This window comes from Coptis chinensis, chromosome 5 (genome assembly GCF_015680905.1).
Source record: "Coptis chinensis isolate HL-2020 chromosome 5, ASM1568090v1, whole genome shotgun sequence".
NCBI classification, from domain to species: domain Eukaryota; kingdom Viridiplantae; phylum Streptophyta; class Magnoliopsida; order Ranunculales; family Ranunculaceae; genus Coptis; species Coptis chinensis.
The window spans coordinates 37002706-37024599 of record NC_141460.1 but is presented as its reverse complement, the minus strand read 5'-3'; the positions used below and the strand labels follow the sequence as shown (position 1 = coordinate 37024599).

The 21894-nt window shown below is 36.4% G+C and overlaps 3 protein-coding genes and 1 long non-coding RNA gene across 6 annotated transcripts; all 4 read right to left on the bottom strand.

Moving 5' to 3' along the window:
* Positions 1 to 1515: 1515 nt before the first annotated feature.
* Positions 1516 to 2221, bottom strand: LOC147497432 (uncharacterized). The gene is made up of 3 exons (XR_015194537.1): positions 2131 to 2221; positions 1924 to 2022; positions 1516 to 1823 (listed from the first exon to the last, which is right to left on the bottom strand). It is a non-coding gene; the product is annotated as an uncharacterized LOC147497432 (long non-coding RNA).
* Positions 2222 to 2973: 752 nt separating this feature from the next.
* Positions 2974 to 4062, bottom strand: LOC147497431 (protein FAR1-RELATED SEQUENCE 5-like). Its single transcript, XM_086562886.1, has one exon. The coding sequence runs from the start codon at positions 4060 to 4062 to the stop codon at positions 2974 to 2976; it is 1089 nt and encodes a 362-aa protein (XP_086419012.1).
* A 72-nt stretch (positions 4063 to 4134) lies between these two features.
* LOC147497430 (protein FAR1-RELATED SEQUENCE 5-like) lies at positions 4135 to 4548 on the bottom strand. Its single transcript, XM_086562885.1, has one exon. The coding sequence runs from the start codon at positions 4546 to 4548 to the stop codon at positions 4135 to 4137; it is 414 nt and encodes a 137-aa protein (XP_086419011.1).
* A 1299-nt stretch (positions 4549 to 5847) lies between these two features.
* On the bottom strand, positions 5848 to 19106 carry LOC147497429 (DNAse I-like superfamily protein). 3 transcript variants are annotated; one of them, XM_086559963.1, is made up of 9 exons: positions 18724 to 19106; positions 18546 to 18638; positions 16372 to 16516; positions 14395 to 14599; positions 13680 to 13758; positions 10413 to 10474; positions 9380 to 9466; positions 8088 to 8191; positions 5848 to 6268 (listed from the first exon to the last, which is right to left on the bottom strand). In XM_086559963.1, the coding sequence occupies exons 1-9, from the start codon at positions 18958 to 18960 to the stop codon at positions 6201 to 6203; spliced, it is 1080 nt and encodes a 359-aa protein (XP_086416089.1). In that variant the 5' UTR covers positions 18961 to 19106; the 3' UTR covers positions 5848 to 6200. The 3 variants fall into 3 exon arrangements, 2 of the variants coding, with proteins under 2 accessions (XP_086416089.1, XP_086416090.1); XR_015195128.1 differs by lacking the exon at positions 5848 to 6268 and adding an exon at positions 9232 to 9292 and having other exon boundaries at positions 8099 to 8191; positions 18724 to 19032; XM_086559964.1 differs by lacking the exon at positions 8088 to 8191 and having other exon boundaries at positions 18724 to 19036.
* Between the last annotated feature and the right edge of the window lie 2788 nt (positions 19107 to 21894).

Below are 21894 nucleotides of genomic sequence, written 5' to 3'. Positions count from 1 at the left end.
TTCCCACAATAGTTATCATTCTCACAACTTCACTTCAGTACTTCATCACACTCCAAAATCAAAGTTTCAGTTTTGAAACGGAGAACTCAACAATGGCGATCCGAAAAAGTAAGTTGATATTTAATATTTGTAACCTTCTTGTGTACGTATCTCAGTGGGGAAGATGATGAACAGATGTATTGGCGTATTGCAGTTGTTATTACATATGATTGCAAAATTACTTCATTTTTACATATTTTTTTCATCACACGTATTATCATCTTCTAGATCCGCTACAACAACAAAAGTTTCACACTTACAGTTTTAGTTACAGACTTTTAGATACTAAAGTGACACCCTTTTGGTATGTTGCTTCATTATCCTTGGCAAAGTGTGACATTAATTAGAAGCAAAGTGTGAATCATATGTGTATGTGTTTTTCAGTACCATATCTAGTAGAGAAACACTACCTATTTTTTACAACAAAATCTTATTTTGGTGAAGTGTTCTTAATTTTTTTCTAGATTTTAGTGTACCAAATTCATATTCCTACTTGTAAACTACCATATATTTGATTGTTATATATGCAAAGATAACAAGTTGGTTTCTTTCGCAAGTCTTCTGTGTATATATGACATAAATATTTTATCTTAACTAGTGTTGTTATATTTGTTACATGTTCCGCATCAAAGATGCAGAGCAACACAAAGTAAGGACTGAAACATACAACCTGTATGATATCATCAACTCAGTTCAAGCTCAGTTGAGGGAAGTCTAAAACAAATTGAAAGAAGTGAAAGGTGCTTTAGGTGTTGTGGTTTGTGAACTGGTGGAAAATGTTGCTCAACTGATGGTAGAGTTTGCACAGCAGAGAAAGCAATTTTCTGAATTGGTTAAAGACAAAGGGACACCAATATTGGAAGATGACATTAACATTATAAGTGATTGACTACTGAACAATGAGTGTTCATAGCTACCGAACTATGAACAATCATTGTTCATAGCTACTTTCCGGTATGTTTCTGTTCACACTCCCTTTCTCCCTACGCATTACAATCAAGAATTCGTTTCTTAATCTCATTACTGTCATTAGTACTAATCAGACAAGTTCTCATCCTACGAGGAGGAACAAGCAGGTATATTCACAATAATTTTAGATCTTCCGAACTCCTAGGATTATCATAAGTGCTAGAATCACTAATAGATATGACACTATATATGTCATACTCGAATGTTATGTCACTTTTTATAATATATACGTTTGGTAGTATATCATAAGCGCTAGAATCACAGATAGATATGACACTATATTTGTCATACTAGAATGTTATGTTACTGTTTATGACATATTTCTCTGTTCGGCGCTGTAAGAACGAACAGATCCATTTATGAACATATCAATGTCACACTAACTGACATATGTCTACTGATGGTCTTGTCTCATGGTGAGGGACAACCGTACCACAACATCCCAACAAAAAGAAACAACATAATATACAATGCTTGTCAATATAGCGTATAGAATATTGCTCTATTTCATTGATTAAACTAAAGAAAATAACACTATAGATACCGCTACAAAATTATTTAGAAGCCAATCTTGAAATCTTTACCATTGTGCGACAAATAGCACATGCTCCACTTGATCTAACTATTACAAAAATGCTTACAAAAATCTTGTTAGAAGATTAGCAACAACTGCTCTAAAGCTTAGCAGCATTGTACTCCTCTTTCCTAACGTCAACTATCCGTAAAACCGAAAAAGAGTCTCCCGTCAGTACTATAAAACTTTCCAACATTGAATTTCTCTGAAACCTCGCTCCCAACCTCATCAACGGGAAACGCTATAAGTTCAACAGGAGAAAAATAATCACTCTAATGGTACAATCTAAGTTTAGTTTACTCCCTACTAGAAAAATTACGTCGGTAAAAATTGTGTCATACCTTCCAAATCTGGGCACCTACACTTTGTGTGCTCCGTAGATCGACACTTGCTACATTGCTTGGTTTTTTGAGATCCTCTTGCTTCATTACCAACTTCCACTACGCCCACCAAACAAGCAACATTACTTTGAACCCCATGAAAATAACAAACAAAAAATATTTTCTTGCGTTTATAAAAAGAAGATAACGCACAAAATTATCACTTACATCCAGTATCTCTGTTTAGCCCGTCATCATCCTCACTCACATTGGCAACTCCTGCAGGACGCTCGACATAGTTGCGATTAGCACTTGGACCTGTAAAACAGTGCACCACAAGAAAGATATGAACGAATACAAATCAAAATCAACAAACTTTTGTAACTATTTAATGTTAACATACAAGTAAGAATATAGCAACAGTATAAGAAAATTACCCCCATCCTTTGGATGCAAAAGTGTACATGTGGGCCTTGTGGGCCCGACGATACCATAGTGGCCACACTTATTTTTTCTTGTCTCATTCTAACCTTTCAATCTACTAGGTTTATGTGGCCTACCCTTCGATTTTACGTGTGGTGGATCATTAACAAATGGACAATGGGTGGTTTTAGGTGGGAAAAGGCATCTCTACCTCGGCGGTGCCTTTAGAAGACGGAATGCCATCCATTGTACCACTTTCTGGTGGAATATAAGGCATTTCAAAGGGAACTTGTGGACTGCCTTCAGAAGCTCTAGAAAAAGATGATAACATGGATTTAAAAGCTTCACTATTTTTGGCTGTTTGAGAGGCTCACAAACATATCTTCTTGCATTTCCTTATAAGCTCACTGTGACGAACAATGGAAGCAGCCTGTGAAGAAAAACTTGGATCGTTATTTGGAACGACAGATTTCGCAACTCGTGTCCATCTCCTTAAAAAACAGCTCTGGGGTATTTCACGAAGGTCCTCATGTTTGTAAACTGAAATGATATGTCTATATGGAAATCCAAACGACTGAAATAGCCCACTTGAACATCTAGCATCCTGCTCTAAAAGTTTGTATTCCACACTTGTCTTTTTTTGCCTGTTTAGATGACGATGACGACGACGACTGATGGTGTTACACGAATATTGTCACCCGCATCACGTTTATCTTCTGCAGTGTACATCGCTTCCTCCTGTAACTGCTTCATAAAAGCAAGAAAAGCAGCTCGAGTATAGATGGATTCTGCCTGCTTTGCATATTCAATCAAGTGGCTACCAATGAAAGGCTTCGTCGTTATAGTCCTTACATCTTCTTCGTGCTCTCGGTGACGGATATTTGTAACTGCCAATTCCATTTTTCCAAATAGCTCAAACAACCACATCCCGGGCTTAACATGATGTCGTATAACATAGTTAATAGACTCGCAACGTTGGTTGTTTCTGCAACCGCCAAAGAACTCACCATGAATATACAATTCTGCCCACCTCGCCCATTTCTTCTGTACCTTCATCATCCATGTGTTATGACTAACTTCGTATTTTTCCACTAGCTGTCTCCACCTTTCTTCGAACTCTCCCTGAGAACGTTCCATAAACATAATAGAGTTGAACTCTGTTGCAAATCCAGGGATTTTGACATTGGTGATGCAATTTTTCAATACGTGCCAAGAGCACAGCCGGTGTTTCGAATCTGGAAGAATAGATTTCAAAGCTTTACAAATAGCTAGGTCACCATTAGTAATGACTGATTTAGGGTGTTCACCACACATTGCGTCAATAAATGATTTCAATGCCAACTTATAAGTGTCATCGCACTCACTTATGATCAAAGCAAAACCAAAAACTATAGTATGTAAGTGGTTGTTGATTCCAGCAAACACAACGATCGGCATATGGTACTGATTGCTCCTGTACGTTGAATCAAACAACAACATATCACCAAAGCTACAATAATCCAGGCAGGAGGTGGAATCCGCCCAAAATAGCCCAACCAACTGCCCACTCGCATTTAACTCATAGTTGTAATGCAATAAAGGATCTAACTTCACCTTGTCCTCCAAGTTGGCAAGCAGTGTGTTGGCGTCGCCATCAATACAGCGACTTCTCCTCTCTTTTCCCATTTTGTTATACAAGTCTTTTTTCGTAAAACCAACATTAAGGAAACCTCCAGCTATATGTGCAAAGTGACCCATCACTTGGCATTTACGAACACCGACATCATTTAGGCACGTAGCAAATTCCAACGTTTCTCGACTCACATTTCTTTATGGCCGAAGAAACATTAAACTCAGATGCAGTACAAGTAGATGTGTGTATTCTCCAATAAACTCTTTCACAGTCCACAACTTTGCTTCAGAATAAAAAACAACAATGTGGGCTTTACAATTGAACCTAGTGACCTGTCTAGGTGTCATCGATTGGAGTTTATCTGCATGTTGTTCACCTTTGGCTGAACACACAAATCTCCGCTTAATAACAACTCCATTTGGATGAATTCTATAAACATCCTTACGAACACTGAAGCCGACTGATTTGGCATACTCATTATAAATAGTGTAGGCCTCGTCCGAGGTCTTGAACTGCATAGATAAAAATGTTGTTTTGTCTTCTATATAAGCCCTATATGTATCAGACTTTTCAGCATCGCTATCACTACTGTCAATATTTTCATTTTCCATCAGGAAAACACATCCACATAATCACTTTCATCATATGCAAAACTTTCGAAACATAGACTTCTAATAAACTCTTCGTCATCATCGAGCCTGATTTGATTCGTAATAGGAGCGCCTACCTAAATAAAGAAAACTTTTTTTTAGTACAAACGACTTAAATATGAAAAATTCTAATGTACCTTAAAGAGAAGAGGAAAAGATTAAATCGATTTCAGTGATTAGATGATAAACTAACCTCAATGTTCGAACGTATTCAAGCCGTGCAGTGTTGTTGGTTGCTGTTATTTTTTTTTTGCTTTACTTCTTTGCTTTAAACTTTAGAGAGTGAAAAAAGTAAATGATTGATCAGGAATTTAAGAAAAGGTGAAAGGGGTGAAGATTTGGGCGCGCAATCTAATTGAGAAGAATAGAAAATACGAGAAATTGGGAGACGAATGAAAATATGTGAAATACCAACGCTACCCCTAGGTGGACACTTCGGCTACCGGTTACGGGTTGGAAAATATGTGGTCAGGAATCGTGCGTAGCCATACATTACGCGCACTGAAGAAGCCCTCGATTTAAAACTGCAATTACCAAAGATTTAAAAGTAAAAGATCCAGAGTTAAATTCACAGTTTCTCAATGAGCTTACTGTAAGTATATAAACATTCCGGAAGAAATAAAAGCATACACTGTTCACTGTTCTCACTGAAAATCTCCTTCAGCTTACCCGCTTCCTTCTCCGCCATATCATACTTTTCCAACAACTCTCTCCATCTCAAACACCTTCCCAACTTTTCCAGCAACCATCTTAGCCAAACTCTCCAAACACATCCGACGTTTTCTACCCAGTTCCTCTTAATAATCCCATACGCTACCCACGGCAATCCCCAATAACTTTGCGACTTGGGTAACTCACTTCCCATAAAATTCTTAAAATTCCCATCCTTCCCCAATATCGTCTCAATCCCACTCACTGGCATTTGTGGTGCGGCCTCACTCTCACTGACGGAATCTACCCGAGATTTCTACCTTCTTTGAAGGTTTTAATAGATTCTAAACATCAGTTGGACTTGGCTAGACCGAGTGTGTACTGTAAAACTATTTTTTTTGTTGGTACAATACAGAAAAACCGCTTGCAAGAAAGAAAGATGCAAAGCACTGTGTTTTTGATTCCCTTAATTATTCACATATATGCTAAGTAATCAAGTGCTGTAGAACTTGTATACAGTATCCAAGCTCGAACGCAACTAAGGCCTCCATAAGAAAACACTTTTACATCCATATATGCAAGCTGCAAGAACTTCTTGCTACTCTACCATTTGGGTGTGAGAAGATTAAAATTTCAGAAAATTAACACTTCAAACATCCATCTTTTACATGAAGGGAACTGAAGCTTTTACCCCTCGAACAATATCATTAAGAAAGAAACTGTACATAGTCCCAACTTCTAGGCTAATTCCTACAAATATAAAATACTAAGGTACCGCTACCACCATTAGAAAATACACTACATGCGTACATATCAAACATGCATACATACCCAAAAGCTCCAATCGTATTGCAAATAACAATCACTCTCACAAACACACATCTTCAGCCTCTCCGGTTTCGCATTGTGTCCTTGAAAAAGGAATATGCAGGATTGTGTCCTCCAAAAGTTTCACGAGTAACTCAGTTTTCGCAGATATCAAAGTTAGAGAGTTCCAGGGAAACCGGACAGTGATCACTACCATAAAATCCTGCAGAGAATTCAAGGTCAAGGATATCTACGCAGCAGTACAACTAGATTTATTTTTAGAAAGAAAAACAGAAATAATATATAAAGGAGAGAGTTCAGAATAATGTAAAGTACTGTACTATTTCATAGATCCATTAGTAGTACGAGAACAATAGTTAATCTCTTTGCAAATGACGGTGTTTGAGAAGAGGCATTAATGATCATGAAGTACGGGTCTTTGAAAGGTATATGTTGACCTGCAGCGTGTGTATGAGGTTTTTCGAGGTTAGCAAAACGCTATGACATCATGGGAGAGAAACTTAATCGAACAGTAGGTGATGATTTTGTTCCAGTAGCAGCAAACACAGAGACAGAGGAGAGGGGTTGGTCAGTGATAGGAGATAAAGTAGAGGGGAGGGCAGCAACGCTGGAAATGGTACCGGTTTCAACCCGACCCGACCAGATCTAAACCCATGGGTAAAATCCTTGGTTTGGATATCGAAACTAGATCCAAATTACAAAATGGGTCGGATATGGTTCCAATGTTTGTGACGAGAATCCGACACGAATATCCGGAAACCCGAATAAGTTACGTTTTGCTAAGAATTTCCATTATTTATTTAAAATTGACTTTTATATAGATGTTAGGGTGAACTAGTATTACCCCCCCACTAGATGAGCCAATTAGGATTTCCCCCCCACTAGATGGGAAATTAGGGTCTCCCCCCTAAATACACACAAAAAAATTCGGTCAACCCACTTTGACTTTTTTTTTGTGTGTATTTAGGGGGGAGACCCTAATTTCTCATCTAGTGGGGGGGAAATCCTAATTGGCTCATCTAGTGGGGGGGTAATACTAGTTAACCCTAGATGTTATTTTTAACATCTATAATCTCATTGTGGCATTTATTTGACAATATTCATATTTTGAACCCACAAAGTAATTTATATCTCAAATTTATATATGAAAATTATTATAGGGGAATAGATGGTCGGAACCCGACCCATTTCCAGCCCTAGTAGCAAGTAAGATTTATATAAAAGAAAGTAGAATACGGGTGGGGGGAAATGGTAAATAGTAGTGCTTTTGTGAGTTGTCACAACGGAAGTTGACTGGTGGGAGTGATGATGGAGGTTAGTGAAGTGGACTGGTGCTAACTAGTGAGAATGGATAAAACAGAGAAACCAAATGATTGGTGAACAGGTCGCAGCGTGATTTAAGTGGTGAGTTGGTGGCTGGTGAGTGCAGATAAACCAGGAAAAATGGACGATAGGGTTGGGTAAACCCTAAACTGCAAAAAAAACATAGGCTAATGAGAGGTGATGGTTACAAAGAAGAAGAAAACAGTGGTGAAAAAGAATACAACTGCATTGATGGTGAGTGGTAATATTTTGTGGTCTTGGAGCTTGCTGTTACAGAAAGTGAAAAGTGAGGGAGATGATGGCTGGTAAATGACGATGACAAAAATAGTAGAATAAGGGCTGGTGAGAGGCGGGAATCGAAAACCAGAGAGATGCAATGACAGCAACAAGAACGAGAGTGAGAGAGATGTGGTCACAGCAATGTTACTATGAATTCTCAGGCAAATTCAGTTATTGTTCTCTGTGGAGATGCATATACATACATAAAATTCCTTCCGAATCAAGCATGTACAAGTGGAAATATACACAGAAAACATGTGACCAAAAAATTAAACGTAAAAATATAAAATACAATTAATAAGACCAAAGTAAGATTGGAAGAAAAGATGGCAATGGAAAGAACTATTGCTTTATGTTTACATGTAATATAGTGATTATTCTGTAGCTGATGAGTAAGAAAAAAATTCAATAACTAATACCTTCTAATTCAATCCCTTGTCCATGCATTTCACATGAAACAATCTTATCCTTCAGTTTCTCTGCAGTTATGAAGTAGTCTATTCTCATTCTCTTCCCTCGATATCTACCATAGAAGGGAACACTTTTTAAAACCAAAAAAGTTCAAAAATCAAACAAAACCAAAAAGGTTAAAAAATGAAACAAATATAAACTCAAAACAGTGATTTTAAGACCACACTTTCAACACCAAAACCTTTGAGGCTGACTTCTAAAGGAACAGTGCTTAAAATGATACCAAGTGTGACTTTACCAGTAATAGTTGACTGTTTTTACCTGCCAGTTGGAAAATTTACGGGAATCTTATTTTCAAGTTTTTGAAGAGCACACATTATCCAACACACCTCCTATAAATCACTCAGCCTTGTGTGTCAAATTGATAGAAAATTGATGGTGGAAAATGTAGATGAAAATTGAAGATTGAAGGCAGCACCTTTAATGTGTCTTATATATACCAACTTTACGACTGACTGGGACGGTGCTTAAAATGATACAGAAAGCGACTTTATTATCGATTATCAGTAGACTGTTTTTGATTGCTTGCTCGAAAATTTATGTTATGCCGAATCTTATTCAACGTGAAGAGCACAAATCTTCCATACTTCCTATCCATCGGACAATCCCATGTGATGTGTGTCCAGTCCAGTTGACTGAAAAATATCGGTAAAAAACATATTCTGTGAAAATTGTAACGGCTTCAAATATGACCCACGAGCAAAGCCAATTAGCCACCAAACAAAACATCCTAGGTGAAAAGCTTGAAGGTACAGAGAGCAATCGAGAAAAGCAGTACACAATCAGTTTGAGAGAAACCGGGGAAGTTGGGAATATCAATCTCAACCTCGCCGACTCGACTCGAGATGGTGCGAACAAGTCATACAGGGCAGGAGGTGTGGACCAGTACAAGACAACTATTCAGTTTAAATTTAACATATTGAATTCATTTTCAGGTCTATTCTTCAGAGAGTATAGGACACACTAGTATTCAGTGGAAATTGAACATATTGAATTCATTTTCAGCTCTATCTTTGGATGCTAATGCAGAAGCTATTTCAGTACTGCAAACAGACAGAATCTGTAAATGTAAACATCCTTAAGAGAACTAACCGAATTCTGGGCCTGAAGCTATCCAGGTATAAACACATTTACGATCGTCATCAATTATCATCTATGAAACAGTACAGCCTTAGCTTTAATATGAACCCCCACCTTTGAAATGCCATAATAGGATATAAAAGAAGATGACATGACTTACTTTCCAACAGGATTTCCTGACCAGGAGAAGCCACGATCCATATCTTTCTCCTTGTGTAAGAATCTGTATGCATCTATCAGCTTCCCTCTGAAATTTAGCAGGATATTACATCATTATTGAGAGCATGTTCATAACATCATTTACAAATAAACATCAAACTGAATCACTGAGAGCATGTTCAAAACATAAGTACCTAATAAATACGGTGCTAAGTCAGTAATTTGATTGAACCATAGTTAAAGATCTCAAACTGGTCACGATTTTGACCACAAATAACCAAGATATAATTAGAGACTTACTATACAGTTTCCAATGCCCGAGAAAACACATACTGGTTTTTCCAACAACCAAGATATTCATGAAGTTTTGCAAAGTCTCTATTTGTTTGCAGTTTGGAGTAGAGGTAAGCACCCACTCTCCCTCCCACACGCCGCACGTTTTGAAAACAGAAAATTAGTTTTACATGCAAAACATTCATAGGAAAAAAAATTAGGGTCCTCCAGGCCAGGTTTAGTCCAAATGCTTACTAACAAAAAGAAGCTCAATATTGGCATTCCAAAAGTCAGAAATTATGCAGGAGAAGGGGATTGCTCAACATTGATAATCATCATGCATTATTGATCAACAAGACATTTTCTTAAGTTGTTTAGAATGTTATTCAGATAAAAATTTGTTTAGAATGCTATAGATTTATCATTTATCCAAAAGTCAGCACTCAATTAATTGTGTAGATCTACTCCTGGTGGAGTACGATTTTACTTTAAGTGGAGATAGTTGAGGTAAAGAGCTCTATATATAGTTATACTCTTTGAGGTATAACAATTGAACACAAATTGTTGTACTACAACCAATATGTGACAAAGAATCTTAATGTTAAAAGTCCGTGACCACAATGAATTTGGCACTTTGTCAAAAGCGTGAAATCTAACCTTTTTCATTTTTTTTTTCCAAACATGTATATGAAACCATTCTAACTATGGAGATTCTGCTAAATGTGGATGTCATGCATTTGAATTTTCTGGAAAGCACTCACTCAGATAATATGGTACCAAAACGCTTTCTCTCATTCAAGGTAAATCCCGGCTGTCCGCAATCCTACATCAAATTAAGGCCAGTTTAGTAGTCAATCCACAATTCCATATACACATTTAGAAGTATTTTGCACATAGGCGAAAATGAAAAGCACACTTCGTAGAATAACACATTACAATAGAATGCCCAATTACAAAAATAGGGTTGTCAATTAGTCGAACTTGATCCGTGCCGTCCGTGCCCTAATGTGACGCAACTTAATATCACTGATTAAAGTTGAAATTACCAGACCATTGGATTATTACATGTGTTCGCTTTTGCAAATACACTTTTGACAATATTATACATTTATTTATTGCTTGGTTAGTATAAAGAAATAAAACATATTTATTGCTTTTGCAAATACACTTTTGACAATATTATACATTTATTACATGAGTTAACTACTTAGCGCTTCCTTGGTGTTAGAAGGCGCCCTCCAAGGTTTAAGGAATGACGAGAAAAATATGTCCCAAAAATCCTTTGAATGACACAAGTAAGAAGGAGATCATCCACACTCTCTTCACTCACTTTGCAAAGTGGGCAAACATTGTGGAGTTCCGTACCTCTTTTTTTCAAGATGTCAATGATTTAATTGTCCCCAAGTAAGCAAGCCAACAAAGAAAGCCACTTTACATGGAATCGAGTCCATCCATATCTTTTTGTATGGAATGTTACGAATTATCTCTTCGTCTTTTAGGTTGTGCAAAGCATACTCGTTAGCCAACACATGATAGATCGACCACACATCTTTGTTATCCCACAACCAACTCATTCTATCCACCTCCCCAAACTTCCCCCCTTTTTACAAATGGTAGCCAAAAATGACTCATAGGACTCAATTTCCAAATCATTTAAATCACACTCCTCTCAACCCTTTGTTTCCCTCTTTCCATGTAATCCAACACCAATGCTTTCTTGTTAGTGGCCAACACAAAGATATCGCTAAATTATTTTTTCAATGATACTTCTACCCATATCATATTAATATGTGCCTGCACCCCACCTCCCTCAACTTTAGAAAGGCAAAGCTAGTCCCATTTCACAAAATGAATTTTCTTCTTTCCACTCACACTACCCCATATACCCCCTCAACATCTTCTCTAGTTTCTTCACAACCGTCAATACAATAGAGAACAAAAAGAGATAGTAGTTAGGGATATTAGACAAAGTGTGCTTGACCAAGGTACATCTCCCGCCTTTAGATAAGCATTTAGACTTCCACCCCGCAAGCCTAGAAGTAGCCTTTTCAATCACCTTTGTTTATGCTAATAGCCTAATACCCTCTCTTTACCATAATTTACACCTTGATCACAAACTCTAGTGCTTCAGAAATATGATTGGTGTGTCTTCCGTTTTTCGGTCCTATGCTCATGTTTAAGGATATTATAGATATCATCTTTCTAAAGAGTCCCTCACCTTGCCAATGATCCCACATGTTCCAAGTGGACACCTAATTTACTAGTATCACTCAGTTTATGAAATTGCAGTGTAACCTTTCTCTTTCCTCACTGTGATTTTAGGATCTAGGACCGCAGAAATGACTGACCGTGGATGTGATGAGTGTATTTTTATTTGGATTCTAATTATTTCATATGGGTATTTTTGGCAAATTATGCTATTTTGTTTCAATAGGACGCATATAAAATAGGGATGTGAAACTAAAACAAGGTCAAAGTTTAGGAGTAGCAGAAAATATTCTCTAAAATGTGTAGGGAGTTGCGGACAAATATTTTAATTACATTCATTTTACTCACAATGGAAGGAGAAACCTACTTAACCTCATTTGAAAATGCTTAAATAGCTCAATTTCCCATGGGTTGTGGTTAAATAACCCCATCTTGGCCTATGATGTTAATGATGTTAATAACCCCCACACACACACACTACAAAAAAAAAAAAAAAAAAAAAAAAAAAATAAAAAATAAATAATAATAAAAATAAAATAAAAGCTACTATAATTCATAAGTAATAAGCTTTGAGAAAATTTTATTACAAATTATTAGTGGTATACTTATGATCTAAATTTTACATAACATAATTCATCGAGAAAACAAAAAATTACATATCATAGATTCATAGGTTTACGAAGGGGTGTGCATAAAACCGACCGAACCGGTCAGTTGTGCTTATCAGTCGGTCGGTTCAGGTTAATTTAAGAATATGTGAAAACCGCTCGGTTCGGGTCGATTAATATCAATAAACCATAAGACAGTCAGTTCAATTCGGGATCAGTTAAGTTGGAAATTGGTTCGGTTTGGTTAGTATAACACAGTCTGCTCGGCTTAGTTCGGTTAGTGTAATATATAAACCGATAGGGTCAGTCGTCGGTTTAGTCCCAAACCCGACCCTAACCAACCCGTGCACACCCCTAGGTTTACTACTGTGACAAATTAAATTTAGAGATTTATATTGTTATTGATTGAAAAATATAGTTACCACTTAGCACATGCATTTCTGAAAACAATGGGGGAAAATTGCAAGTCACAACAACGAATATGCACATTTGTTTGTTAGTATAATTAGAGAGCTCAAATCCTTCTAATCTTTTTAAGCATCAAATTCAAGACAAGCTCAAAAATGACAATTCGAAGCGATAGGAGAAAAGAAGACTCAAGAAGTGATACACCATGAATGATGTCATCTCATAAGCCTAAATTTGGGGGATAATTATGTGATCCTATTTCTCCACACCGAAGTTACATTGACACAGATACGTGTGTCCATATCCCACACGGATAAGAAGTGTCTAACACGGCGAAATATCAAAAGTTCAGGTGTATCACATACAATATATGTTCGTGTGAGTCCTTCACGAACACGGGGATACGTATCCGACACAGATTATGTTTGATGAAATATGGCCATATTTTGAAAAAAATCCGTGTCGGATACGTATCCATGTGTCCATGTCGAACACATATCGGACACGTATTGTATGTAATTTACCTCGAATTTTGATATTTTGCCGTGTCCGACAATTTGTATCCGTGTCCGATACGGACACACCTACCCGTGTCAATGTAACCTAGGATAAAAGTAATAATATAGAAGGCTCAAAAAAATGACTCGGTAAATATAAATTCTAGACCCTTGTATGAATTTCACCAATCTCCATGGTTAACTTAAGTGAAAAGAACTCCAAAGAATGGTCGCCTAATGTAGGTTACAAATAATTATCTGGAACATGACCACAGTAGCAAAAGCAAATTAGTAGTAGGAACATTACCTCTTTATTGGGAGGACAGTAACCATTCTGCTTCGCACTACTGAAAAAATCTGGATGGCTCACGTCGATTTCTTGATGGCTGCAAATAACAAGGGCAAACTCTGATAATTCAATAACAAGAAGTTGGGACATCTTTACGTTGAGGCAACAGTCTACTTGAGAAGTATGAGTTCAAGATCTACAATAGTATTACTAAGAGTAGAATCAATTAAAACACGGGTTGTTCAAAAAAGAACTAATTTACCAAATTGCTAATAGGTTTAGACCTTTGCTTATGGAATGTTTGATTGGAACTACATCTGTATACTGAATGGCATCATGAGTATGTGGAACTGTCAGGTGCGTTCAACTACCACTTCCCTACAAATGCTCAAGCTTTTAGAGGAAGTGGTTGTCAAACTAAAACAGAGAGCAAAAACACAGAACAATACCAACCAAAAAAAAAAATAGAACAATATTGTCATATCCAGACAAACTTCAGTACTTAACAAATTAATACAAAAAAGGAAAAATAAGACGTGTTTTTAGCAAACCAAAAAGTCAATATTCTAAGTACGCAAGAGTGCTTTTTTTGTTTGTTTTGTGCTTTTTTTTTTTTTCTATAATACTTGGGAGATGATTAAAACAGGAAAATATTTGAAATCTAATTTGCAGAAACAAAAACAAAAAACAAAACAAAAAACAAGCAAGGACTTCTGTAGCTAATGTTGATTACCTAACATTCAAGTCACCACACCAAATTAAAGGCTTGTCAGTAGACTGTGTAACAAATTCGTGAATTCTTTTATCCCACTTTCTTCTCCTTTGAAATGAAGTTTCGTCCTCTTTCCAACCATTGTTTGGTACGTATGTATTCAACAAACGAAATGACTCAAATTCCGCCAGAATTACGCGGCCATCTGCCTCATGCTTTGAAGGAACTAAAAGAACAAGAACAAAAGTTGTATGATCTATCATAATCAGCCAAATTATATATAAAATGTTGATATAAAGTACAGAGAGAATATGAGGAAATTAGCATCTATTACACAACACATTTTCCAAAAGTACTTTGAGACGGGGGGGGGACGGACGGGGAGGGGACCTGAGACAAATTGATGGAATGACAAGGAAAGATTTGGCAACTTCCTGGATATGAGTGAGAGCTTGTTAGGCCAGGGGTAACTTGTGGTGTACTTCCCAATGCAGATAGGTTATCTCAGCTAATCATGTACATATTCTTTTCATAATCATGAATAAAGCTCTTGTTCAGAAATCCAAAATAAAATGAAAGCAAGTATGATACAAGATTACAATATGCAAATCCACAACTCATTCAAGTTATTACATTCTCTTTCATGTGAACAGCAACAATAATTGCCAAAGGTATTACAGAAAAATATTACCACAATAATACTTGTTGACATATAAGAGTCTCTTATATATTAATAGAATTAACCATTCACATAAGTTCGAGCTTATGGAGAAATTGATAATTTAACATAGTTTCGGAGCCACTGATTTTTTAGAGGTCTCGGGTTCAACTCCTACCAGGTGAAAATGTCCAGTCATTTTACCTATGTATTTCCAGCGTGTCCCGCTGAGGGGAAGTGTTGACATATATGAGTCTCTAATATATTAATAGAGAATTGACTCTTCACATAAGTTCGAGCTTATGGAAGAATTGACAATTTAACAATACCCATTTGTGTGTACCCTACATCATATTTCCGGTCCAAAGTGGACTTGCACCATGGACCAGATGTGGGACCAGCAAACCCTACGTCATATTTCCGGTCTAGAGTGTACTCGGACCATGGACTAAGTATGGGCCCAGCGGCAGACCAGCCTGGTAGCTGTTAAAAACATTGTAGATCATCCGGTTCTCTAATCCATCAAAGTTTACAACAGATCCAGGGCCCATCCGGACTGCCCAAGTTCATCCAGTAATTCAATCCGCGGAAGCAAGAGACCCTAGTGCAATCCGATAAGATCTTGCACAAGGATAAAATAAAATCTTAGGGAATGATCCTATTTTAGAAGTAAGATCATATTAGGATTCATCAAGGCAATCTCCGAGAATCACTTTCTTGGCCGCCAAGGCAGGAAATTGCCATATATACGGAGGCTTCTGCAGCCTATAGAACTAAGTTTTAAAAGACTTGATCCCAGATTCCTCACTGGGTACGTAGGCAACCAGAATGTTGGTGCAGTCTCTCTTCTTCAAAATACCTAATCCCATCTTTTTTGAGCTTTCGGAAGCACCATTACATTGGGAGTGTCGGGTTAACTAGTGATTTCTCCCATATCCATCTTCATCTTCAAGATTTCGGAAGCACCATTCATCTTCATCTTCAAGCACCAATTTCTCTCATATCCAAAGTAGTGATTTGGATATCTAGAATCCTTAAAGGAGGAATATGGTAGGTAGTCAAACTGGAAGCTCTTCCGAGCCAAACTCTTTGAAGGTAAGTCTTTTTAAAGGAAATTGGGCCGCTTACAGTCTCTTCACCAAGGAGGTGATGTTAAACAACCGTATATTATTTTGTTTTAGTTTTATTACATTGAAACAAATTACATATTTTTATTATTGTTACCTCCTTGTAAAATTTAGGAAATATGACAGCGTATTGAGAGTTGGAACCATAGATTGCATCAGTTGTTTATACATGTAGCATATGCAAGTAAGCAATTATCATATAATAGACATTACCTGTTTGATTGAGCGAGAAAGAGACCTTTTTCGGTCGGAAGCACTTCTTGATCAATAAACCAGTCCCTGCATACTTCGAGTCTGAGAGAGACCACCAGACCTGATAGTTTTGAAATGGTGGGCTTGAAATTGCACGCATCAATATCTGCATCATAAGAAACAAATTAATATTTGTATACTTCTGAAAGCAAACACCATACAACATTAGTAGATGGGTGGATGGAGTAAGGTTTTAAGTTTTTAAGTTTTTCTGATTCTACAAAAAAAAAAAAAAAAATTATTGGTCAATAAAATTTTATTGATATAATAAGATAGAAACATTGAAAAAGTAGGATGATTCTACACATTTGAGTTCAGAGTTTTATATCTCGACCTGACATAAAACATAATAAAAATACCTCCATAGGGCATTATATAAACAAAACTAGTGTATACATCATGTGAACATGGACTTCGATCAAAATTAGTCAATTATTGGTAGTATAAGATAATTCGTTCTGTTCAATTCATTGGAAGTCACTGTGCTCCTTAAAACAACAGTTGCAAACCAAGATTCTGAGAAACAGGATCTAGTACGGGTATGGTGAAACGGCAATATGCTAGTCCAATGTAATATATTAAGAAAAATCACATCGAAGTTTCCACAAAATCAACATTTCATACTAGGCTATCGCAGATTAGTCTAGGAACTGGTATGGAGTTCCGGGCAGGAACTACACCTTTTATATCAATAACTAACAATGTCTTAGAAGGTGATGTGAACATCTACATTGGGATATCCCTGTATCACAGAACTGGATCAAAGACACCTAGAACTCCACCTAGGGTGATTCCAACTTCCACTACGTTGCTGGAGCGTAGGACATAATTTAGCTTCGTAAGGAATAGCGTAGTTTATACCTAATACTTTTCAGTTCTGGACTTCTACTGCCTACCAACTTCTTTGATAACCACAAGCTTTGATCCCTTTGTCATTGATACATTAGCAGCTCTCAGAGATCTCTTGAAATCTTCTTCCCTACTGACTTCATCTGATCAATGGATCCTCAGGAAGAAAATGACTTTATCACCCTCCACTTGCGCAGGAGGAACTGCAAGGGTGATCTTCAAAGAAGCAAAAGAGCAGGAACTGAAGACTTCCTCTTCAGAGTTGTTTTACCAATTTGCCATTAGGGCTTGCTTTGGAACTGGAGAAAGAGCTGTAAGGTCTAGTTCATACTTAGGAGGCAAGATTGACCTCCCAGAGTCCCAAACTCATCCGACCACAAAGTGTATCAAAAAGAAAACTCATAAGAGCCTTGAGGCGCCAAGCCTCCTAGAGGCCTTGGCAAGCCTCAAAGGCAATTGAGGCAAAAGCCTCAATGTCCTAAAAGCACAATGAGAAATCCCTGAAAAAAATATTAAAAAAAATAAAAGAAAATAAAAAGGAAAAGAAAAAAGAAAATAAATGCTAGTATCTTAACCCTTTGAAGGAGAAGAATGGTTCTCCCCAACTTTTTTTTTTTAACTGATAAAACAATAAATATTATTAAAGAGGTGTGTGATGGAGAGGGTCACACTACAACCCATTTTACAAGAAAATCAAGTCATATTACAGCCATTATTACAGATTCCCAGTTGAACCTAATGGCTAACGTCATAAAGTTTAATGTGCTTAATAGCACCATAGACTTGATATTGCTAACTATGTGATCAAATGACTTGGGAATGCTTTAACAGTTAATCATATGTTCATTGGTAATTACCAAACACGCAAACAACTTCCTCACTCAGTCACTCTTCTGGCTCTACTCTAAAAAAACTTCCACTCTCCTCTTCTTACTTTCCTCTGCTAACAATTCAAAATCAAAAAGAGCAATCAAGATAAAATGATTCCAAGAAGAACAAGAACAAGGAAACCTCATATCAAGTTTCTAACATTTGAATCAAAGCATACATCAAACACCAGATCCATCAACATTTTGTGGCAAGGGCTTAATGGTCAAAGCATGATTCAATCAGTTCCCAGACTGATAAAATTATTCACAAGGGTTATCAGTTAGTTTCCTGTCTCGAAAATACTTTAATGGACTCAAAACAGAAGCATTTTAAAGTACACTCATCATGTTTTCTACCTCTACCGTATATGTAGGAGATCCATAATAAAAACTGGATTAGATATCATATATGTATACCTGTTTTTCTTGTCCAGAAGAGGTTGTATCATCTTTCAGTTCACCAGGATTTTTAGCAGACCCCTTGGAACCAGCTGCAGGCATCCTTACTTCCTATTATTATATATATATCACAATATATCACAACTTTCTCACTAAAAAAGTTTTTAAAAAAAAACAATGACGTCAAAATTATTACCTGAATGGCAATGACGTCAGGATCAAGTTTGTGGATAAAAGAAGTGAACTGTGGCCAGTTGTTCTTAACGCGGAGTAGGAAACTGTTTGCATTCCATGTAACAAACTTTAACGGCTCTTTTTTATTCTTTTCTTCATTTTCATTGTCCGCTTTGTCGACTGGTGCTGGAGTAGGAGAGAGATTGGGTTTCTTGAATAATGATCCATCTTTATTTACTGGTTGGAAAAATCGTTTCATCTTTTTTTCTTTCTTCCTAGTTTGCTGTTTTTTCACATTTCTAATTTTCTAAACGACTAAACCCGAAACACCGTGTTGGGCTTTAAATTGCCCATATTCAATTGGTTATAAGGCTAAGTCCAATGATGTCGCATCTGATTTGCGGCGGTTTCTACGCGAATTCATTTGGTGATATTTGAAGTGGAGTCATTTTATTGTGTCCCCACTAAATCACATACTCCCACTATTTCTATTTTATTATGAATGTATCATTTTACTCGTTTAATTAATTTTTGTAGTGTTTTTACGTAATTAAAACAAAGTTTTCCAAATTAATTGACAATCATAAAATAATACAAGTTGCATAACATAAAAAAAAAAAAAAAACATTTCATTACTACAACACACAAATTAAAATTGCATAAAATAAACACAACACTTCCAAAAGATACAATTTCAATCGAAATTTTCGTCGCATTCGGTGAAGTCCAGGTTCCTTGATACACCGGACATACATGTTTGTATGTCCAAGTTAATTTAACGTTTCATCCCCTTATACCACATTTTCCCTTCTACTGTCATATCTGAAATATTTATGCTCATGATTTTTGACTCTCCCTCTAATCTTGCGAGGGTTGGCTCATTCTCTTTATCTTTACCACGTGAAGGATTTTTTTCACGGGATTCGTAAACATCATACGCATTTTTCCCGCGGTCACGTGAGTCTTCAATAGCCTTCCATCGCTAGTCGAGAATATTCTTCAGACTTGATGCATTTTGTGATTCAACTCTTTTCACTTATTTTGTTTTGCCTCGCCCACGCACCCTTGTCGACGAAGAATTTCCTAGCATATCGGAATCAGGTGTTGCCCCAGTCTTGACACTAATGTTTACCGACGTGGGTGATCTGAAATTCATATTATTAATGGAGATGCCAGGTGTCGGTGGGACTTCATGTGGAGACCATTTTCTGGTTGTCTTTCAATAGTTCTCATGCGTGATCAAGGGTGAAATTGTTGTGATCCGTTGACCTTTCGACATACATCTGTTTTACTTGTGCCATTTGTTAAGAAAAATTATACAAATTGTAACCAAAATAAAATACAAATTAAAATTAACAATACTAGTGAATTTACAATCAGTATTTACAATATGTACTTCGTTTGCTCCAGAAATGTTAAAAGATTCAGCTTAATGGATATAACCATGAAACAAAGTTATAGCTTAATTTGTTGATCATTCCCCAACGACCTTCTAAGCTTTTCTTGGCTCGATGAATATAATAGTATTTCAATATCTCTGTTCGTAGTGATTCGCAATATTATCCCATAACATGTTGTAGAACTAGTTGATCTTGGTAATTGGAGAAATTGAGAATTGTAACCATGCTTCAATCAAAATTGTGTCTTCCATTGGGTTAAACGATGATTTCCTAGAATACATTGCTATAAAACAAAATTAATACTAAATGAGAAAAAAACTGAAAGAATAAGATATATATATTTTTTTTTTTGGCTCAAAAGAGAATGAGAAATATGTGTGGATTGTATGATAAGAATGGATACGTATTTATAACTAAGAAATATAATAGTCATTATTAGATATGTTATTAGATATGTTATCTTTACAGGATTTCCAATATGACATCTCCCATCTCTAATAAATATAAGGAGCAACAAAGGCTGTATGTGCTAGCTTATGTATCTTCATTTCAATCTTTTAGTTGTATATTATCTTTACAAGATTTCCAATATGACATCTCCCATCTAAGAAATAATAAAGAGTGTATGTGAAGTTTGTTGGATAGTGGTAAGGGATTAGTTGAGGTTCACCAGAGATTTTTAGAGATAGATTGATGGGAGTTTATGGAGATGGGAAGGTAGTATTCTTAAAGCTCATTACTTGTTTTGAAAGTACTTGAAACTTGTATTGAAACTTAAATGGAAAACTTGTATTGATGAATGAAAACTTGGATTGAAAATTGAAGAACAAACTTGAATTGAAAAACAAAAAGTAAATAAAGCAATAAAAACTTGAAAAATGTTAAGGACTTGAAATTAAAATTTACTCTACTCCTACATGACCATCGATTAAGTCTAGGTGCTTTCTCTCCTCCTACTTTTTGGCTTTTATATTACACCTTTTGCTAAAGACTGATTTGCCCTCTCCCTCTACAATTAAGACACCTCACTATGTCGCTTTATGCTTTTCCTTTTGTTTTTTCATATCTTCTTGAGCAAGCTAGGGTTTTGAGCAAGCTAGGGTTTTGAGCAAGTCTTCTTTTGTAGTAAGGCCATCCATCTCCAATCTTTTGAGTTAAGGACGTGACTTTCAATCCTCTGGTTTGAGTTTTTGATCTTTGACTTTGACTTTTTCAACACTTTTTCATAGCAGCTTAAGTCTTTATAATAAGCGTTAATAAAGCTCTTTTCGGCGCTAAAATGCAACTTTTATGATAAGTGGTCTGAAATGGCATGTAACATGAAAAAGACAGTAAAAACTATGAGTTGTTTGTTTATTATGCGTAAGAATAGTTGTAATGCATTAGTGTAAAGATAATAAAACGTACATTTGAGAGCTAATTAACCACCCCCAAATAGCGTTTTGCTTGTTTAGAGAAAACTAAGATCACAAATGAGTGATTTATTATACTAATCTCGTTTCGCAGAGTGTGATTGCATTGACCATATGCAACAAGGCCTTAAATCACTAGGAATTCCCTTCCTAGTGAACGAGCTTAAGCCTCGTTAGAGTTTTCCAGAGAAGGTACTCACAAACTTCTTCTATCTAGTACAAAGGGTCTTGTTTTCTTATTTATTCTCAAAAGTCTATACATCTCATTAGCGGGCAATAAAGACAAGCTCTTTTAAACTTAGAATGACATATGTACAATAATTAAATCATCTAAAGATAAATGCACAAACATGAGCAATGAAAGGCAAAAGTAGAGTTGTT